Consider the following 20,057-nt stretch of genomic DNA (forward strand, 5'->3'; position numbering starts at 1 on the left):
AGCACTACTTCTACATCTTGTGGACTTCACTCCAGGGCATCAGAGGGTGGAAGCCCTGACCAGTAAGAGGACTCCCTACAGCTCTCCTGGGATCCTCATCTCAGTTTCCAAGCCCCTGGGCTCCACAAGCACCTTGAATAGATCAAAAGAAACTGCCCATACCTGGGGAGCAGAAATCCGGGGATGGGCCCAGGACCAGCCACTGACTATTTGGGGAGCAGGTGGAGGAAACCAGGGGAGCCAGAGACCTGATGTCACCCAGCTAGTTGGGGCAGCTGCCCCCACCCCATGGCCCTGGACTTGGCAAAGGGATTATCTCAGCTCCTGAGCCCAGGCCCTAGTGGCCTAGGCACCATGGCTCCCTGAAGGAAGGATGCAATCCACACCTCCCCTTGGCCTGTCTAGAGGCTGCCATAGACAGTAGCTGACCGACCCTGTTGTCCCCGGAAGCCCAGGTGACATAGAGGCCAGTCGGGGCGGGGCAGCCAACTCTACTGCGACCTGATGGATGGGCGCTAGTGTGTAACTAGCTCCTGCTTCTGTAGCTGCTAGCTTCTGTAGCTGTTAGAGAGGAGCCTGAGCCTCGCGCTGGGCCCCTGGAACACTGAAGCCAATGCAGGAACCCTGGTCTCTAAGGCCTTCAGAGCCAAGAGGGACTGACAGCCACACCCCCATGGCTAGAAGCAGCTCCAATCCTCCAGTCTGTGGTGGCACAGAGCAGCTCACCCCAGTGCTGACCCCAGCCTTGATCCCTTTGGCAGCATCTCCACTGGCATCTTTGCCTCCCCCAATAAGCCTCCAGCCAGCCAGCAGCAAGGCGCACTGGGGACAAAGGAAGGCCCAGGCCCCTTCCTCTCCTGGTACCACCTTCTCCTGGCCTTGGTCAGCCTGCATGCAGACCACAGTGGGAAAGCCCAGCCCACCACTTCCAGCCTGCAGTGGGAGCCTCACACCACAAACCAGGAAGTGGGGGTGGGGAGCCAGAGATTGTGCAATCCCCTCACACTCAGGCCAGAACATCTGGAGAATGGGATGCTGACAAGAGGCCCACCTCCTCCTGGGGCAGAGGCCAGACTGCCCACGAAATACAAGAGATCACCGTTCATCCAACAGTGGGGATGAGACAGGCTCCAGGAGCGTCCTTCTGCCTTCATCAGGAGACACGGATCCAACTGGAGCCTCAGTTTCCCTCCTAGATTAGGAGGGGTAAGGGGGCTGTTCCACAGGAAGGGGTAAGTCATTGTTTGGGCGGAATAGCTGCGGGATAAGGAGGGAGGAGGTGGGAGTCACAGCTAAGCCTGCCTCATTAGCTCGGATTTATGACACATTGTCCCCCCCACTCCACCCCCCGGAAGCCGCACACAGTGCCACAAACAGCTGGGTGGCTTCCAGCAGGCAGTGGGAGGAGACTGCCCCTCCCTCCCCAGGAAGTCCTGGTTGGGGCCCATGGGGGTGGGATGGCTGAGCTCCAGCCTGGGCCACAGTTCAGCCCCCAAGCTGGTCAGCAAAGAAGCAGTTAGAGAACAGGGTCTCCCTGCTGTCCTTCCGTGAGATCAGCTACCTAGTTCACCTGAGGGTCATAGACACATGGCCTGTCCCTGTCCTGCCCACAGATGCTCATCCAGTTGCTCTCTCTCTGACCTCTTTCCCAGGGCCAGGGTCAAAGAAATCAAGACAGGTCAGGCAAACCCAAGGGTTTTTTAAAGGAGTGTGGGGGGCTGTGGGTTGTGGGGGTGAGACTGCATGCAAAGAGGCCCTGCAGACATATATCAACTCTGGAACAGCAGAATCGGGTGGAATGGCTCTGCTGAGTGTGGGGGCTGCCGCTGCCCTTGCCCTTGCAGCCCCCTCCATCTGGGCCAAGGCATCGCTCCCCCCAGACGCCCCTCCCCTCCCTGTGGACACTGATAGGACCTGAGAGGTTACAGGGAGGGTAGGACAGCAGGCATGGGATCTGGAGGAGGGGGCATCACAGGTGCAGCTCCAGCTGGGTGTTTCCGGGTCCCCAAAGCCCTAGTCCTGGCCTCAACCTCTTGAGGATGACCAGCTGCAGCGGGTCCCACCCAGGGCGTGGGCACTCCTCGCAGCATCTGTGGGCAGCAGTGGGTGGAGGCTCCACTGCAAGAGGCAGAATCCCTGCTGCTCCCCCTTTCCTTCCTCGGACCGGCTATGATGACCCCGGCCCGGGCGTGGGGGGCGGCTCCGGACAGGCCAGGCGTCCACTTCCTGCCCATCCCGCCATTCCAGCCTGCACTCTCCATCCAACGCCCCGTTGTCGGGGAAGACGAGTCCCAGGACCAAGGCTCGGCCCCAAGCCCTATGCGCGCTTCTCCACAGCGCCTACTGCCCCAGCTATGCCCAGCCCTCCGCGAGGCAGGACCTCCGGCAGGGCCCCTCGAGGGTTCAGCTCATGTGCCTGTCCGATCACGGAGATGGGTGGGCGCTGCGGCCAGGGTCAGTGAGGCAGGGGTCCGGGGCGGGAAGGAGCTGTCGCCGGAAACTAGGAGTCAGAGCCCCGCCCTTCTCCAGCGCCCCTCCCCCCGCCCCAGCACGGGTCTCCGCGCCTTTCGCGCAGGCGCAGGCTCTGCCCCGCCCACCCTGGCATTTCCGGTGGGTGCGCGGGGTCCGAGCGGCAGAATGCGCGCGCGCGTCGGGACCCAGGTGAGTGCGCCGTCGGGCAGCGGCCCAGTCCGAGTTCCGGGAAAACCCGTGACCGTGACCGCGTCCGACTGGCCTCGGTTCTCCGGCCGAATCCTCCGCCAGGGGGGCGCCAGGGCAGAGCTGCGAGTGACCGGCGGCAGCGGGGCCGGCCAGGGGCCAAACTGGGTGAGAGGGGCCGCAGCGTCACGGAGTCTGAGCCCATGGCGACCTGGCACAGTGGGCCGGCTGCAGAGACGCTCACGTCAGCGTCCATTCCCGGCGGCTGCTGATATCGGCCCGACATGGACGTCAGCACTCATGTTAAAAATAATGGCCAGGGGCCTTGGGTAATGCTGAAGACCTGCAACTGGGAGGGCGCGTCCAGGCCCTACGTTCTCGTGTCCCCTTCATTTCTCCCTTCTGTTAGCCCCAGAACTGCTGAGGATGTGCTCAGGTTTCCCTGGCTACGTGGTGGCTGACAGGAATGACGCCTGCTGTGTCTCAGCGACCCTCCCTCAGGAGACCTCTTGCCCCACTTGCTGGTTATGCTGATATTCTGGGCAATAAGGCAGAGGGCAGCTGAGGACACGCGGGGACCATGCCCTGAGCACCTGGAACTGGGCCAGGCAGGTGCTCAGCCCCATGTTCAACCACCTGTGTGTGTCTGACCTCTGGCCCATTCCCAGGTGTTTGGCACAATGGGAGCCCTGAGACCTATCAACTGAGCCAGGAGGAACCCAGTCTGTTGCTCTGCCTAGGTCCTGGCTGTGGTTTAAAATTCCTAGCCAGGATTGGGTGCAAAGCAGGGTTTCAGAAACAAGATTCCTTGGGGTCCATGTGATGGGTGGTGATCAGAAGGTCCTAGCTGTCCTGTCCCAGGCACCTTGGGCCCTGGAGCTGTGTATCTTCTATGTGTGTAGGGCATGTGGGACACAGTAGCCAGTCTGCCACCACCAGCAGCCCATCACCTGCATCAAGGCCCCTGAGGCTGCACGTGTCAAGTGTGCACAACCCACAACATGGGCACCCCTTTTAAAGGTGGTGAAACCAAGGCAAGCAGGTCTGTTTTCTTGAACTCCCTTAGCCTCACTTCACCACAGAACTGTCCACTCCCATCTACTCAGAGGCTTCATTTTGTTTTTTCCCATTTCAGCTTTCCCGAAAGATGGGGCAAAAAAAGCAGCGACTGGCAGAGGCAGAAGGGCAGCAGAACCCACCAGACACAGCCCAGACATCTTCTCCTAAGGAGCCCCGCTTGGGAACACTCTCAACCCTGGGCCTCCAACGCAGCATCTATTTCTCTAGCCCAAAGGACCATCCTGTCCGGCTGGGGCCAGAGTTTTTTGACCAGCCAGCAGTCCCCCTAGCCCGGGCATTTCTGGGACAGGTAATGTTAGTAGTGAGGTGGCCTTTGCTGAAGAGCTCATCATTGTGCAGGTGCCATGGGCCCAATCATCACAAGTTCACATCCCTGAGTTGGTCCTGGTTAGCCCTCCTTGTGTTCACACAGGGAGTTGCTTTGCCACACAGGTCTCTGGGTAATTTGGTCTCAGTTATCTGGGATCACTGGAAAGAAGATCACTAGTGCTGTTTACCCTAGGCAGAGGCTGTTGTGCCACCACAACTGTCTGCTCTGGCAGTAACAGAAGCAGCTGCATTACTAGCCTTCCTCACTTGGGAATCCCTGTTTCACCTAGCATTCTCCTCAGAACAGGTTACTTGCAAAGACTATGAACAGTCCATATGGCATCTGTGAAGAGCCACCTTTACCCACCCTGTCCCCTGACAGTTCTCTAGCTGAGGCTTGTCTGTATCATTGGTGACAATTTTAGACACATGGGAATGTGTATCTGTGGCCACCATTAGACCGCCAGCATCAGAATCACTTGAGGCCATTGCTGCCCTACTGCATGGTTCATTGTCAGTGCTGGCTTCTCAGAAGCCCCTGAGGCTCAATGTAGGACCTGGGCTTTGCCAGGCAGACCTGGAATGGGTTCAACCTGGTGTGGCCTGCAGTGCAGCCTGTCACCATGTGTGCAAAACAGAGTGGGCTGCTCCATCTGGAGAAACATTGATGTCAAAGCCCAAGTCTGACCTGGTTCTCTTAGGGGTGCCCTGATTCACCTTTGTCCATTAACAAGCACACTTTTAGGCTAACATGGCCAAGGAGAGCCAGTTTCTGTGACAAATAGGAAAACCGGTGCCAAGAATTGGGTCCTAAGAGGAACAGCTTCAAGTCTACTAAAGAAGGGGTAAGATTTGTTCCCATGAGGATGTTTTCAGCTGTTAGGAGTCAGGTTCCTTCTAGAAGCACCTTAATAATGAGTATTTATAATAAGACAAGACAGCACATGGAGCAAGTTTCTATCCGAGGTTCAGAACAAGGGCCAATAGCACAACACATCAATCTCTTCAGCATCATGGGCATGTTAGTTTCCCCTTAAGTCCTTGTGTCCACTTGAGCCCATCAGTGGACAAAGTGAAGCCCAGCAGAGGTGTTTCATTGTGCATCCCTTTGGTCAAAGAGGATAGCTTTTTCCATAGCCACACAGTGGATGCCTTTGCAGACCCCTCAGCCAGGTGTGGGGTCTCACAATGACCTGCTATGACAGCTCAACCCACTCTCTGGGCTGAGGAGGTGTTGCCTCCCCAGGACCCTCCATCGGAAAAGGTGAAGAGGAACTCCCTTTCAGAAGGGCAGCTGGGCCCCTAGTGTGCCCCTTGGGGGTGTGGGAGTTTGCAGAGTAGATGAATGCTCCCTGAGCACTTGGAAGGATAGGGCAGGGCCTTCCTTTCTCCCCTTCTCCCAAAGTGTCCATGCTGGTCCTGAATGCTTTGGATGGCTACAGGGATTTCGGTGCTTCCAGAACAAACATCAACCTTTTTCTTTCCTTCACCCTGTTCTGTTATACTGACCTGCAAGCACCATGGAACTGAGGCAAAGGTGGCTTATCTGTCCAACTGATCTGTCTAACCTAAGAATGAGTCTGGTGATATGGACACAGCTGGTTCCCAAAGCTCTGCTGTGAAAGTTGGTTGAGTCAGGTCTGGGCTCCAGGCTGGGGCACCCAAGGGTGGCTGGTTCTGCTGCTCAGAAAGGCCTTAATGCTGGTCAGGAAGAATGAGCGTGAAGTCCTTTGTGGCTGCCTTGGCAGTCCAAAATTGGAGGCACAACTCAGGCTCTGGAATATCCCATGGGGCCCTGTGGGGACACCTTTGGAGGCCCTCCCCCTTCCATGTTACCTGGTCTCACTTTATGCATTTGTGGTTCACTCAAGGAAAATGGGGGAGGAGGTGGAGAAACGGAGGCCCTCACTGAGAGGACTCGAACATTCACCTGCACAGTGAATACACAAAGGAATCTTCAAGTGCTAGCTGGAGTTCAGGGTTGCAGCAAACCCACTGGAGGTCTGGGCTGGGGACTGTTGAGGTAGGTGGACTCCTGTTCCTATGACCCTAAGCAGACTGACCACCCACAGGTCCTTGTCCGGCGACTAGCTGATGGCACAGAGCTCCGTGGTCGCATTGTGGAGACAGAGGCATACTTGGGGCCGGAGGATGAAGCCGCCCACTCAAGGGGTGGCCGACAGACTCCCCGCAACCGTGGCATGTTCATGAAACCTGGGACTTTGTATGTGTACATCATATATGGCATGTACTTCTGCATGAACGTCTCTAGTCAAGGTTAGTGGTGCTGGGCTTGGGGGAGCAGAACTGGCAGAGCCCCTCAGCTAGAAGTTAGTGTAGGTGGGTGTTTTTGAGTAAGAAGGTGCCATTGTCAGGGCTTCAGGAGCTCTGGCTGCACCGACAAGCCAGGCATGATGGCTCAAGCCTGTCATTCCAGCTACTTGAGAGGCAGAGATGGGGAGGATCACAGCTCAAGACCAGCTTGATCAAGAGTTCATGAGACTCCCATCTCAACCAACAAAGATGCCAGGGGACCTACAGAACACCACAGATGAGACATGGCCCATGAGGTTTGTCCTGGTCCAAAGCTTTGAGCTGATGTCAAAGAAGACTGGGAAAGATTTGGAAGGGGCTAGTTATGGGAAACAAGGGTGAGCTCAATTTGGGGTGAGCTGGGCTCACACAGGAGCCTCACCAAGTAGCAGATTAGATGTGGTCTCAGTTTGTTGATCAGGAGCAAAGTCTGGCCCATCCCAGCAACTGTCTGCTGAGCCTTCCCTGTCTATCCCTGGGTACACAAATGCTTGGAGAGGACAAGGAGCTCATGTTCTGACATGTTGTAAGTCACACAGTTGGACAAATACAGTGATGTGGGAATTTTGACTGCCCATACCAGGTAGCTGGGGGTGTCTGGCATAGGGACTTCACACTAGAGGATGCAGACACTGTAGGAGAAACGTTGTGCCTGGCACAAAGCAGCATTGAGTGAAACTGGGTGGTTGGACATCAAAAAATGGCAGGAGCCCTCCTGAGGGGCCCTGTTGTTATTCCAGCAAACAAAACCAGCTTTCTCATGTGAGGCAGGGCTCAGCCCAGATGTGCTTGATGTTACGGTCAGTAAGAGAGGAAAGGACCCCAGTACTCCAAGGCATGGTGAACAGGGCAGAGGCAGATTATGACCTATTACTTTTTTTCTCCCCTTGGCTATCAGGGCTTCGTGCTTACTAGGCACATACTACACCACTTGAGCCATTTTGCCAGCCGTTTTTTGTATTGGGTGTTTTTGAGATAGTCTCTCAAACTATTTGCCAGGGCCAGCTTCTAACCTCCATCCTTTTGATCTCTGCCTCCTGAGTAGCTAGGATTAAAGACATGAGCTACCAGCACCCAGTTGACCTGTTACTTTCTCAACATGTGACCAAGGTACCCCAGGAACCTACAGGCCGGGAAACAACCCCCGCCATGAGTGCTCACAGTAAGGCTTATGGTCAGCTGGGGGCCGAGGACACAGTTGTCCCCTTCAGTGGAGTGGAGGATTATGGAGCCAAGGGGAGCAGAGGTCAGGATGCCAAGGTTGGAGCAGTTCTGTAGCAGTTAGGTCAAGGACGTGGGACTCAGATGCGCTCGCGTTAATGAGCCAGAAGAGGGCATGGGGAACGTGCTAAGCGCTCCTTTGGCCACTTACAGATAGCTATGGGGGCACAGTGAGCTAGCAAGGGGATGTGTCCACACTCACAGGGACTTGGGGTGCTTTTTTCCTGCTGGCGTGGCTCAGGGTAAGCACAGAGGTAGACTCAGGTGTGAGAGCTAGGAGCAGTGTGAGAGTCAAAGGGCATGGAACTTCAGAGCTTTGCTTGGCCTTGATTTTATCTTGAATTTGAAAATTGGCTCACAAGAACCCAACACTTGCTGGCTACAGGCTGGGCTGGAGGGCATGGCTTCATCCACTGTGGACTGATGTGAAAGCTGGAGCTGGGAAGAGGCACACATGATCAAGGCTCAAGAGTGGGACTATGTCCACGCTCTTAAGGCAAGCCTAACTTCCAGGTGAGAGCAGGTGTCCCAGGACAGCAGCCTTGATACAGGGTCAGGGATGCTATGCCAGGGTTTAGGTCATCATTGTCCGTGACCAGAAATCCTAAGGGCCTTCTCAGATACGCAGGGCGGGGGGAATTTGGTGGGCCTCTAGGCTCAGGAGTGGTGGATTGCCATTTCTGGCCTCAAGTAGCGGTCTAGTAGTGGAGGGCAGCAACTCCTGCCTTGTTTGTCCTTCCACTGTGCTCCCTGGTGGTTGCTCTGAGCCAGCTTCCCAGCTCAGCCAACAGGGATGCTGAGGACGTATAGCAGAAGGGGAGTCCTGAGGTCTGGCTGGGAATCTGGACTAGGCCAAGACTTCTTGCTTCCTAGCAAGGTGACCCCACCCTGGGACTTCCTTTGGTGGTACCATAGCTGCTACCAATCACAGGACCAGAGAAGGCCAGGGAGATGAGGCAGGTGGCCGGCATTCACCACGTGTTTTTACAGGGTCTCTCAAGCTGGTTCTGGCTTCACTGTCGGGGGTGGAGCATTCCTGCCATCATGGTCTTGCATAGTTGTAGTCTTTAGAGGCTCCCAAAGAAAGTATAGCTGCCTTGTGAATGCATGTATGAGAAAAAGGAGGCAGGCAGAGAGGGGTCTGGACAGTGCAAGACACAGATCCCTCCCAGCAGGACATACCAGGAGGCAGTGAGTATAGGTGAACACATGCAGGAAGGCAGCTGCACCATCCCTGCAACACTAGATGTGTGCTGGAACAGGGAGAGCAGGAGGCTGGGGAGGCTCATGCTTCTAAGCTGTCCGTCTGTCCCACAGGGAATGGGGCTTGTGTCCTGCTGCGAGCGCTAGAGCCCCTGGGGGGCCTGGAGATCATGCGGCAGCTTCGCAGAACCCTTCGGAAAGGCACTGTCAGCCGTGCCCTCAAGGACCGTGAGCTCTGCAGTGGCCCCTCCAAGCTGTGCCAGGCCTTAGCCATTGACAAAAGCTTTGACCAGCGGGACCTGGCCCAGGATGAAGCCATATGGCTGGAGCCTGGACCCCTGGGGCCCAGTGGGTTAGCCGTGGTGGCAGCAGCCCGTGTGGGAATTGGCCAAGCAGGGGAATGGGTGCAGAAGCCCCTGCGCTTCTACATCCGGGGCAGCCCCTGGGTCAGTGTGATGGACAAAGTGGCTGAGCAGGATACCCAGGCCTAAGCAAAGAGCCTGTTCCAACAGGCTTTTTAATTGTTTAAAAGCCAAATAAATGTTTTGTTTCTAGAGAACTGTTGTCCATATCTCAGTTAGAGCTCCCTGGCCAATCAGCATGTGTCTACAGTTAGTTCTTCCTCCAGGACAGGAGAGTTGGGCACCCAGCATGTGACCACTAGGGGAAAACCAACAGTATGCATGCACAACACAACCCCTCCCGAGGGCAGGGGCCCCACGCCCTCACTTTTCAGATGGCCAGGATGGGACAACAGCTTGACTGAGCCTGTTGGGTTGGGATGAAGTCTCACCAAGAAAGACTGACAGTAGCTAGAAGGAATGGAGCACATGGCAAACAGGTGATGCTGGGTGAGGGGCCACAGGATAGGCCAGCCGCTTAGACCTCACATGCTGACTGCCATCAGAGCAAGAGGGATGGGTCAGTTTTTCTGCATTCTCCAGGGTGGTGCATGTGGGGTCTTCACAGGGAGCACAGCATGATTGGAAAGGCACAGCCCATGTGCATGTGTGTGTCTCCCTCAGCTGAGCAATGCTAAGGTCTCTTGGGACCAGATGAGAGAGCCCAGAGGGTAGCAGCCACACAAATGCTACTGAGCCAGACTCAGGCACCTGCAACCAGATGGACAGGGGTTCCCAGGACCTTCAGTCAGCGGAGCAGGGTTGACTGTCCGTCCAGTGCCAGGGCTCAGGCCAAGAAGGATAGGAGCCCTAGGGTGAGAAGGCTAGCATCTACCTATACACCCAATAGCCTCTCCATCCTCCATCTGGGCTCACGTGAGCAGAGCCTGGAAGACTGCAATGACGGGGTCCTCATGGGTAGTAACCACCAACACACTGCGGAACTTGTCGAAGAGCATAAGCAGCTGGGAGCGCCGTGTGTTCTCGTTGTACATGATTTCCTCCAGATGGTGGCGGCCTCGGAAGTAGTGAAGGAGCCTGGAGGGGAGAGTGGCATGAGTTTAGCCCAAGGCCACCCCCAAAGGCCTCTAACAAACAGCCTCTGGTGGGGATCAGCTCTGAGCAGAGCTGGAGGTGGGGGGCTTGCTGCTCACCTCACCTCCAAACAATGGGACACACAAGCTTCCTAGTCCTGACACCCACCACAGTCCCAGTGGTGGATTTGAAGTGAGTCCATGAAGAAGCATGACTGTAAAACCCGGAGATGCCCAAGCCTGTACCCTGATATTAGGGGCTAGCAGAGACTTCTCTTTCTTATGTTGCTGTGGTATTGAGCCCACCCTGTTCCCAGGGGCTTTCTCCAGCTGAGGCTGACACAGAAGAAGCCAGGATACAGGCAAGGTCTGGAGCTGCTGCTTGGAAAGTTGCAGATGGTCTTTCAGGGTCCTGGGGTGTGGTTCTTAAATACATTTGTCAGCATCTCCCAGAACAACGTGCACCTACAGTGCCCCCTGGTCAGGGTTGGGGGTGACAGAGCATCAGGCCACTATGACGTGGGGATCAAAGACTTCCCACCCAGGGCCAAGAACTGTGGGCAAATTGCTGCCAAACCCCACATGGGTGAGAACTTGAGACCTGCTGCCTCTCAACAAGAAGCACACAGAAGTATGAAGAGAGTCCCAAAGATGAACATACCAGACCCATGGTCTGTGTGACATTCTGCACTTCCCATAGTGGGCAGTGGTACCCACTCCTGCACACACAGGCACCAGAGGGGCACATGGGTCCTTGAGACACCACCTTGCCCAGGAATACCATCTGCTGTCAGTGAATTTATATGCACCTATGGCCCTTCTGCTTTCTGCCCAGACCCTGGAACTGACCCTGCCTCATCCAGTCACCTGCCCCAACCTGGCAAACATGCGGAGGTCCTCAGGGTTCTGGGCGGCAGGCACACTGAGGATTGCTGCTCGCTCATGCTCTGACAGGCTGGCCAGCAGGTTCTCTGTCATCCTTTTGTTCAGTGGTGAGTCTCCACTGGGTAGCAGCTCTGCACTGGAGTTGTCCATGCTGGGGCTAGTAAGTGTCATGTCATCACTGCTGGCTGTAAGTTAGCACAGGGTAGGTTCAAGGATGCAAGAGGGGGAGAAGCACCCCCACCCAGGAACTGATAGCCATCCCACTCTCTGGGTGCCCTCTCATGTGGCTGACCTGAAACACAAGGAACTGCCCTCTGGGAGCAGTCTTAAGGGCCTGTTGAACCCAGGCATGCTGTGTGCCCTACACCCCGAGGCATCCTGCACCTCAGACAACTTGGAGCACCCTGGGCAGACAGGGAGGGGTCTTATATGCAGCCTGAAGCCTGACACCAAAACTCAGCCAGAGCACTTCCAAAACCTTCCAGTCCCTTTTCTTCCCCAAACCTGGGGCCCAGAACTTGGTGACTGGCTGCTGCCTTTGGGGGCACAGCAGCAATTCCCAACAGTGAGCAGAACAGTCACTGCCTCCTTGTGGGCCCTCAGGCACAGAGGCCTCAACTGTCCTGGTGTCATTAGGTCTTGCTCTGATCCCAGGCTAGGACAACTTCCCGCCCACCCTCTCCACCTCTACTGAAGAGCTTCTTTCCTCAGAACCATGGTGGTATGTGGAGCTGGAAAAGAGGGGTCTCCATGGAGGACAGGACAGCTTTATGCCTGTGGGCACATGCGCAGCCATGCAGAGGCACCTGCCAATCCAGCAGTACCCATGTCAGGCTTCCTGGCTACCACCCCAAGGTCCCACACTATCAGACCAATGCCCCAGGGGGGTCCTACTTGGGGAGCCGAAGCTTAGGGCGTTGGGTGTGCTGAGGCTGCGGCCCCCAACACGGGCAGTGAAGGGCATGTCCTCGCGCAGGCGGGGCTCCTCCTCACTGGGCGAGGCCATCAGGCAGACGTAGGTGTGCAGCTGGATGAGGAGCCGGCGCTGCAGCATCCACACCACCATCTGGATGAGCTGGGTCTACGGTGGGCAGTGTGAGGTATGGGTGAGGTTGGCTTCCCCACCCCACCCCATACCTTCCTGGGAAGGAGGGAGCCATGGCCCTAAGTAGCCCCAGCACACTTCCTGGTGCTAAATCCTAGGCAGAAGGGCTCTTCACCTCTGAAAAGGATCCTCCAACTGTTGGCTAATTCTCCAAGGCCTACTCACTCCCTCAAGGAAGGTACAGGGGCCAGGAGACCCTGGATTCCACCTGCAGTAGATCCCACCACACAATGGACTCCCCTCTCTGAGCTGAATTCCCCTAGAGCCACCCGCCTCTGAATCCCTCACCTTCAGCCCACTAGACCCTGCTGCTGGACCCAGCTAGCCAGTCACTGCTGGGAAAGCCCAGACACTGTTCAGAGAGAGGCTGTGGGCATTTGCCTGTAAGCAGAAAACCCTCTCCTTTGGGAGTCTTCCCTGCACACATGGAGGTTCCAGAAAGAAACCAGGGAAAGGGACCTCCTCAGATGTGGAGCCAATGCCCCTCCCTACTGTGAGGCACTTCCAGGCCTATTTGCTCTGGTCAGCAGGTGGGACCAGCACCTCCTCATCACAGACATCAAGCAACAGGGTGTGTACAGAGGGTACCAGTGTTCTCATCTTTGGGAAGTCTGGAAAGAAGTGCTGCCCAGGGTCACTAATGGGAGGGGTGTACTACTAATCCTGGTCAAGAAATATCTAAACTTAAGATAAAATTAAGAAATAAAACACAAGAGCTTCCTAAGCACTAGACAACATATCCCCAGGACTTGGCAGAACCGAACCCAAGTCCATCCAGGCCCCCTGGCCCTGCTCAGACTGGAAAATGCATTCCATTATCCAGACCACCGGAGAGTTTCTGCTAGAATGGGAGCACTTGCCAGCCCCTCCCCCAAAAAGTGCCCTGGAGGATGGAAGGAGGACACAGATGCAATGTGTGTCTTTTATCCAACTGGCACGACCTGGCACAGTTCCTGGAAACTAAAGGCTCTATGAAAGACATCATTTAGAACTCTGTCACACTTGGTGTCTAGAAATGAGATGAAAAATCAGAATCTTATTCCCATTCACAATTTTAAAGGGTTTGGTTTTAAGACTGGTTTTGCCCAGTAGATCTGACATGTATTAAAACAAATACTTTGCTTTTGGAGACAAAGCACTGAGAACACCCAGCTTGTCTCAGACACCTGTCCTATATGGCCCTACCCTGACCTCACCCAGAGCTCCATACAGTCAGTGGAAGAGAAGAGGCAAAGCCTCCTGGGCTCCTGTCAAGCCAGAGGCTGTGAAAAGTGACACCTTACAGCCACGGGGAAAGCCACTAAGCCCATTCACCACACCTGCGGGAAGCTCCTGCCACACCCAGCCCCCATCCACCTACCCTGCCCTGACCCAGGCCCACTAGGCAGAAGCAGTCCCAGGCTGACACACTACAGGTTCTTTTGGATAAGGAAACTCTGATCCCTCAGAATTCTCACACACACAGACCCTATGGCCTCTGAGCCCAAAGGGGAATGGGGGGCAGAAACAAAGATCTCTCAGAAGGTGGGGTGCAGGCTCAGTAGAAACAGAACTGCTTTTGCACCTTCTATCTGTGGGCAACTCCTGGCCCAGACAAAAGGCAGTACAGTGGGTTCTTATTGGCCGAGGGAAAGCCAGTGCTCTCCTGAAAGCTTAACCCAGTTCTAACCCTAAGGGTTAGAACTAACACAGCCAGGGGAGCTCCATGAACTGGGTCACTAGCCAAGTGTCTTCAGGCAGCCTAGCAGCTGGCTGGGCACACAGTACCTGCACAGCAAGCCCCTAATGCCAAGGCAGAAGGGGCAGCAATGCAAAGGGCTTTTGGATCAGGACTCACCCACTTCACATCACAGGTTAGACTCCTTCCTGGGGCTTCTGCAACTCACCTCCTGTACGGGAGGAGCCAGAGGGCTCCTGAACTCCGACAAGGAGACAGGCAAGGAGAACTTGGCCAGGACTGACGGCAGGTCATGGGATGGGAACTGTCGGGAGAACTGCTCGGCCAGTGGGGAGTACCTGGAGACAAGCCAGTGCAGCTATGGATGCAGCAGACCCCTGCAGCATCCTCGACATAGGCCATTAAGGGCAGCAGGGAATCACAGCATGGTGAGCAGGCCAGACTGGTGGAATGGGATGGGATGGGCTGAGGTAACCCAGCAGAACCAGGCAGACCTTCATATGGACAGAGCCCAGGCACTGTCCCTCAGAGGCTATGCATTAGGCTGAAGTGAGAGCCTTGGGGTCTCACAAACTCTGGTGCCCAACTACCCTAAGGGCACCAACTGAGGGCCCTGCAGGGTTCACCCCTTTCCACTCCACACTCCATGCCTTGGCAGCCAGCAGTACTCACAGACACACACTGGCATTGGGAGACAGGACGTAGACGTTGTTCTCACACAGTGGGTAGATGATGACGGCCTTGCCCCAGTACACCAGGTGAGCCGCAAGCTGGAAAACCTGCAGGCCAAAGGAAACCTAGAGGACCGGGCCTGAGGAGCCATGGCCTCCCTGCACTAAAGTAGCTGGCCTTGGGGCTTGGGCTTGGTTACACAGTCCTTGTGGCCTTCTTTCCTGACTCACAGTAACACTTTGCCAACCTCCAAGCAGGGTGCTGGGCACAGCCAGCAATGTCTCCTATGCTCAGAGCAGTGGTCCTCTTACTGCTGCTCCTGGGCTGTTTGGTACCACTGTTTCCCTGCCAGAGCCCTAGATTGTCTTGGCTCCTGCTGAGGAATGGTGCTAGGTGGCAAGCCCATGAACACAGGGACAACTGAGATGCTGGGGAACACAGACCCAACCCAGCTGTTCAGGGGGCTGGGCTTGATGTCCCAGCAGAGGCATGGCTCTCCCCTACTCACCAAGACCGCAACATGGCCTCCAAGTAATGACGGATGTGGAATCACTCAACATGCCACCCTTGCACACCCAAACGCCCTGGACTACCCTACGTGCCCTGCCTTTCCCAGAGAACATCCTACCATCTTGCTCTCCTATGCCCTCAGACACTAGGAGACACAGACAAAGACACAGAAATCCTTTTCAGAGGAAACCCTGGGGCACCCAGCTCCACAAGGAGACCAGGTCTGTGGACATAGCACCACAACCTTTCATGAGGTGGTGTGTGAAGTCCCAAGCAACTGGCTTGTCTGCCTACATCTCCAGGTGCATCTCAGTAAGTAGGTCCAGGGTGGACACAGTGCCAGCTATATTACTGAGGACCCATCTACTTCATCTTGGTCCCCAATGGCACCACCAGCTCAACATGGAGGAAACAGTGGTTCATCACTGCCTCTCTTCTCTCTCACCCTGAGCACCACTTACATGAGCTCTCAGGTAAAGGCATGCCCACTATGTCCATCCCTGCCCCCACCCTGGCCTGGAGGTGTCCACACCTCACCTCTCCCTCCAGCAGCCCTGCTTAAACTCTGCCCCTCTAAGACATTCTTCACAAGGCAGTCAGAGCACTACACTAGAAGTCCAAAATCAGTGTCACAGAGCTGGAATCAAGGTGCCAGCAAACCTGTTTCTTCTGGAGGCTCTAGGAGAAAAACTGTCCTTGCTGCTTCTACCTGCTGATGTCGCTTGGCTTATGGCCACATCACTCCATCACCCCCTTCTCTTCTGTAGTCAAATTTCTCTGCCAGGACCCTTCTGGTTACAGTTAGGACCCACCAGGATAATCTTCCCATCCCAAGATCCCTAATGTCATAACATCTGCTAAGTCCCACATGAGGCCACATTCACAGGACCTGGGAAATAGGAAGTAGATGTTTGTGGGAACCATTACTCAGCTGATCACAGATAATATACAGTCACCCTAATTTTGTTATTCCAAAATAATGCATTTGTTTCATCAGGTGCTATGGTACACACCCATAGTCCCAGCTACTTGGGGGACTAAGGTGAGATCACTTGAGCCCAGGAGTTTAACCAGCCTAGGCAACACAGTGATACCCTTTCTCAGAAAATTGAAATAATGTGTGTTCATACATAAAAACCTGGAGGAAGCTAGATGTCATAGCACACCTCTGTAATTCCAGCATTCAGGACACTGAGGCAGGAGTATCACAAGTTCAAGGCCAGCCTGGTCTATAGAATGACCCTATCTCAGATAACAAAAAATGAACTGGGGAAGTGGCTCAAGTAGCAGAGCACTGGCACAAAACCCTGAGCTCAATCCCAGTATATATAAAAAAAAAAAAACCTAGAGGGATCTTCAGTAATTTCAGGGATTCCAGTCACTTCTGGAATACAAGATGGTGGGGACTTCCTGTGTCTATGTAATTATTTGAATTTTCATAAGAAAAAATAAATTTATTTTATCATTACAGAAAAAAATTGAATCCTCTCTGGATTGAGATGACTGTGGACAATTTTAAATCATTTTGTGACATTCACATCTGAGGCAGATGCTCCCCATGGGGCCTGGCCACTCTTCTCCACAGAGACATCTACAGGAAACAGCAGTCCCAGGAGTTGGTGAGCTGAGCCTCAAGGGCTGGGCCCCAAGGGGCTTCCACACTGCTACACCAGCAGCAAATCCTGACTTGTACTAGGTCCAGCAGGAAGGGGGGATGGAAAGAAACAATAACAAACAGCCTCTCCACCCAGGCAAGGCCAAGGCCGGGAAGTGAAGGAGACATCAAAGAACATCAAAACTTTGTCCAAGAGGGCTCTAACAGTACGGGTGAGGCACACGTCCAACTCAGAGCCCACCAGCCAGTGTCTTAGTAAAGGGGGAGTGCCCAGGTCTCTTCTAAGCTTAAAGAAGCATATACGGACACTCACAGCTACCTACATGGGGTAGTACTCATCAAAACAGGCTGTCCCTTACTCTGCAGACATATTATAATAGTGAGCACATTTCAAGTCTTGTGTCTTGTGGATGCTATGAAGGGGGCAAGACTTGGTCCTTACAGTTTCTCAGCCCTGGAGGCCAGGTTGAAATAAAAAGGCACAGCTAAGTGCTCTCACAGAGCAGACAACGAATGGAGGGACTTATTCTGAAGGAGATAATCAAAAATGCTGCTTTGGGAAAAAATGACCTGAGAGGCAGCTGGGTCTAAAAAGGGCAGAACACAAGCAATGCCAATGCCTTCCCTGGACGGACTTCTCAAACCCAAACAGAGCCAGGGAGCCCAGCCAGAGGGGCCCAATGGGCCTGCCTAAGGCTTATGGTCTCCTCATCCACCTGGGCAAGCTGATCTTTGAAGAACCTGGTTCCCAGTGTGGGACTCTGCTGCCCCCTGGTGGCCGTGTGGTGTGTATCAGCACCAGACCCTGGATCCTGGCCACCCATAGGCACTGGCTCACCTGGTACTGTCCTCGAGCTGTCTCTTGGATGGCTCCCACAACCTTGGAGAAGGTGGCCCAGTTGCCTGGGCCCCTGGTCAGTTTCTTCTTGAGTTTTTCTTCCCCTCTTCTCTCTCCTCCCCTACCCCACTCTAACCAGAAACACAGACAAGGCGAAGGGGCCCTCCCTCTGACCCCAAAGGGCAATCCACAAGCACACAGTTCAGCAAGGTGGCATCTCTACAAAGAACAGAAGCCAGTGCATGCACACACAGCAGGGTAAGGCCACCAGCTCAGGTCCTGGCTTTTCCCAGGGCAAGCCCCCTGCCCTTACTTCCAACATACTTGGTCATATGCCTCAGAAACTCCCCTAAGCTACCTGACACCCTGTAAGGCTCCTTTATCACCCCACGACTCTGGTCCTGGTGTCCCATCCTCCAAGTCTTTGTTCAGTGCTGGGAGCACCATCCTTTCTCCCATAGCTTGCCTCATCTTGCCTCAACAGAGGAGAAAGTCAGTCCTGCAGCTCCCAAAAGTTTAACTCAGATGACAGAACCTCAAGCCACCCCAAGAACCACCTGGTCTATGATAAGCTGTGCAGTAGCTCTGGGCCAGCTAGCCAGAGGCCCTGGGGATGCAGCATGGTGGGCAGTCTGCTTTCCTGATGCCCCAGGGCCTCCCACCTTCACGAGGGCTGCCTGTTCTGGATGCACTCAGAGGCCTCTCACCCATCCAGGTCCCCTACCTGCAATAAGGCCAGGTCAGCATCCTGTGCAAGCTGTTGCAGGTTCTTCACAGGGGATGTGGTCTTGATCACTCGCACCAAGGCTGGGGAGCAGTCGATGGGAAGCTCACCCAGCAGGGACTTCTCATCACTGAGCAGCAGTAGGGCATGATATGGGCTAAAGAACAGAATTACAAGTCAGCAGGACATGCAGAGTCACAAGGGCCACCCTGCACCAGGTGTACACCTGGAACACCAAGGCACTCAGGAGATGCTGAGGGAGGAATAAGACAGAAGGGCAGACATGTCCAGGGACCTTTACAAAATCTGTTAAGGATTAATGTTTCTCAGGAAGAAACAAATGAGAAAAAAACTGGGATGGGGGTGCACCTGGACACCAGACCAACTCCACATCCCACCTCTAAGATTGCCACACACGTTTACTAATTGAAGAAATGACCTTTCCTAAGGAAACAGCCCCAAACATGGGAAAAGCAAATCCCCTCCACAGACTCTGAAGATAACAACACTAAAAATATGCTTAGCAAGGAGACTGGGAGGAAAGACATCTGACATTCAACAGAGATGGGGGAGGCTGGGAGAACAGGGCTCTGCATTGCTTTCTGTCATTTCCAAAGAAATGTACCCTGGGGGTGGGGGAAGGGGGGAGAAATGACCCAAACATTGTACGCACATGTGAATAAAAAAAAAAAAAAATGAAATGTACCCCAGATTATTTTCTTTGTGGTGCTGGGAACAAAACCCAGAGCCTCTTGCATTCTAGGCAAGTGCTCTATGTCCCCAGCCCTTTTTTTTTTTTTTTTTTTTTCGGTGGTACTAGGGTTTGAACTCAGGCTCTTGCTGGGCAAGCACTCTACCACTTGAGCCCCAGATTTCTTTTTTAGTTAAACAATATTCAAAGACACAAGGGACTTGATGGTGTACATGTATGTGCATGTGTATGTGTATATGTGTGTGTGTGTGTGTGTGTGTAGTTTGCAGGTGCTCACCTGTGTCAAGAAATTAGGCTCTGCTCTTTACCTTGCAGGAAATCAATTACATTAAGAAACAGATCCTGTGATTTCTGACTCAAATACAGGGTATCTCTAAGCATTACCATGAAGACAAAACGCCCTGGAGGCTTGGATTCTCCCCATATTCAATCATATACCCCTCCCCAGGCTGATCTCCCAGGCCTGGGGTGAGGATGTTGGCAGAGAGTGCTGGGAGGACCCCGGGGAAACCTAGAATGGGTCATTTCTGGAAAGAACTGGATACAGAATCATGTGTTTTTACTAAAAGCAGAGCCCTACCTGCCAATTTTTGTGGCAGGAATGGGAAAAAAGAATTTCTGAAACAAAGTAACTGGTAAAGTCTTAGGCACCAGCTAAAGAGAAGGGCCCTGCAGGGAGTATGCAAGTGAGGGTGGCTCTCACCGGATAGCTTTCAGGCTCCGCTCAATGGCCTCAGGGGGGATCAGGCTGGAGGCTGCATAGTGGATCTTGTGAGGCAGGCAGAAGCTCACTTCCAACCAGCTGTTGATGTGGAGCCGCACCACACCAGATGTGCACAGGCTGCAGAAAGTGGACACTGTTACTGTGGGACTCTTCCACCAGCTCACATAGGAGCTCTCTAAACATGCACACATCACAACACCCCACTCGAGGGCACTGACCCGGCACCCTGCCCTAGTGGTTTGAGGAAGCTGCAGGTGGAGGCCTCGTGGGCAAGACAGCATCTTTTCAGATTTCAGTGTATTTAAGAAAGTATGTTAGGACATAGCCACAAATGAATTTCTGGATAACCCTGGAATCTGCAGTTCAACCAGCCTG

At 54.2% G+C, this 20,057-nt stretch overlaps 2 protein-coding genes across 13 annotated transcripts in view; one reads left to right on the forward strand and one right to left on the reverse strand.

The window, feature by feature from the left end:
* The first annotated feature begins 878 nt into the window (after positions 1-878).
* Mpg (N-methylpurine DNA glycosylase) lies at positions 879-9,343 on the forward strand. 4 transcript variants are annotated; one of them, XM_074059810.1, is made up of 4 exons: positions 879-1,232; positions 3,794-4,027; positions 6,120-6,324; positions 8,899-9,343. In XM_074059810.1, exons 2-4 carry the CDS (start codon positions 3,806-3,808, stop codon positions 9,273-9,275), a joined length of 804 nt encoding a protein of 267 aa, XP_073915911.1. In that variant the 5' UTR covers positions 879-1,232; positions 3,794-3,805; the 3' UTR covers positions 9,276-9,343. The 4 variants fall into 4 exon arrangements, with proteins under 4 accessions (XP_073915911.1, XP_020032627.2, XP_073915910.1 ...); XM_020177038.2 differs by lacking the exon at positions 879-1,232 and adding an exon at positions 2,122-2,661; XM_074059809.1 differs by lacking the exon at positions 879-1,232 and adding an exon at positions 2,692-2,826.
* The window catches only part of Nprl3 (NPR3 like, GATOR1 complex subunit), a 37,439-nt gene continuing 26,652 nt past the window's right edge, over positions 9,271-20,057 (reverse strand). For 8 of the 9 annotated variants that reach the window (XM_074059801.1, XM_074059802.1, XM_020177000.2 and 5 more), the window contains 7 exons: positions 19,662-19,799; positions 18,247-18,403; positions 14,560-14,666; positions 14,096-14,225; positions 11,999-12,185; positions 11,097-11,289; positions 9,271-10,223 (listed from right to left, as the gene is read on the reverse strand). In XM_074059801.1, the coding sequence (XP_073915902.1) occupies positions 10,058-10,223; positions 11,097-11,289; positions 11,999-12,185; positions 14,096-14,225; positions 14,560-14,666; positions 18,247-18,403; positions 19,662-19,799 (1,078 nt within the window). In that variant the 3' untranslated portion in view covers positions 9,271-10,057. The remainder of the gene's footprint in view (positions 10,224-11,096; positions 11,290-11,998; positions 12,186-14,095; positions 14,226-14,559; positions 14,667-18,246; positions 18,404-19,661; positions 19,800-20,057) is intronic. The other variant, XM_074059803.1, reaches the window with a different exon arrangement.

This window comes from Castor canadensis, chromosome 17, assembly GCF_047511655.1.
Source record: "Castor canadensis chromosome 17, mCasCan1.hap1v2, whole genome shotgun sequence".
NCBI classification, from domain to species: domain Eukaryota; kingdom Metazoa; phylum Chordata; class Mammalia; order Rodentia; family Castoridae; genus Castor; species Castor canadensis.

Excerpts from the sequence above, each read along its gene's own strand:
- Mpg (XM_020177038.2), top strand. The coding sequence starts at position 2,170 with ATGATGACCCCGGCCCGGGCGTGGGGGGCGGCTCCGGACAGGCCAGGC. Across the intron at positions 4,028-6,119 it reads CCCGGGCATTTCTGGGACAG|GTCCTTGTCCGGCGACTAGC; the intron begins GTAATGTTAGTA and ends GACCACCCACAG. Across the intron at positions 6,325-8,898 it reads CATGAACGTCTCTAGTCAAG|GGAATGGGGCTTGTGTCCTG; the intron begins GTTAGTGGTGCT and ends TCTGTCCCACAG.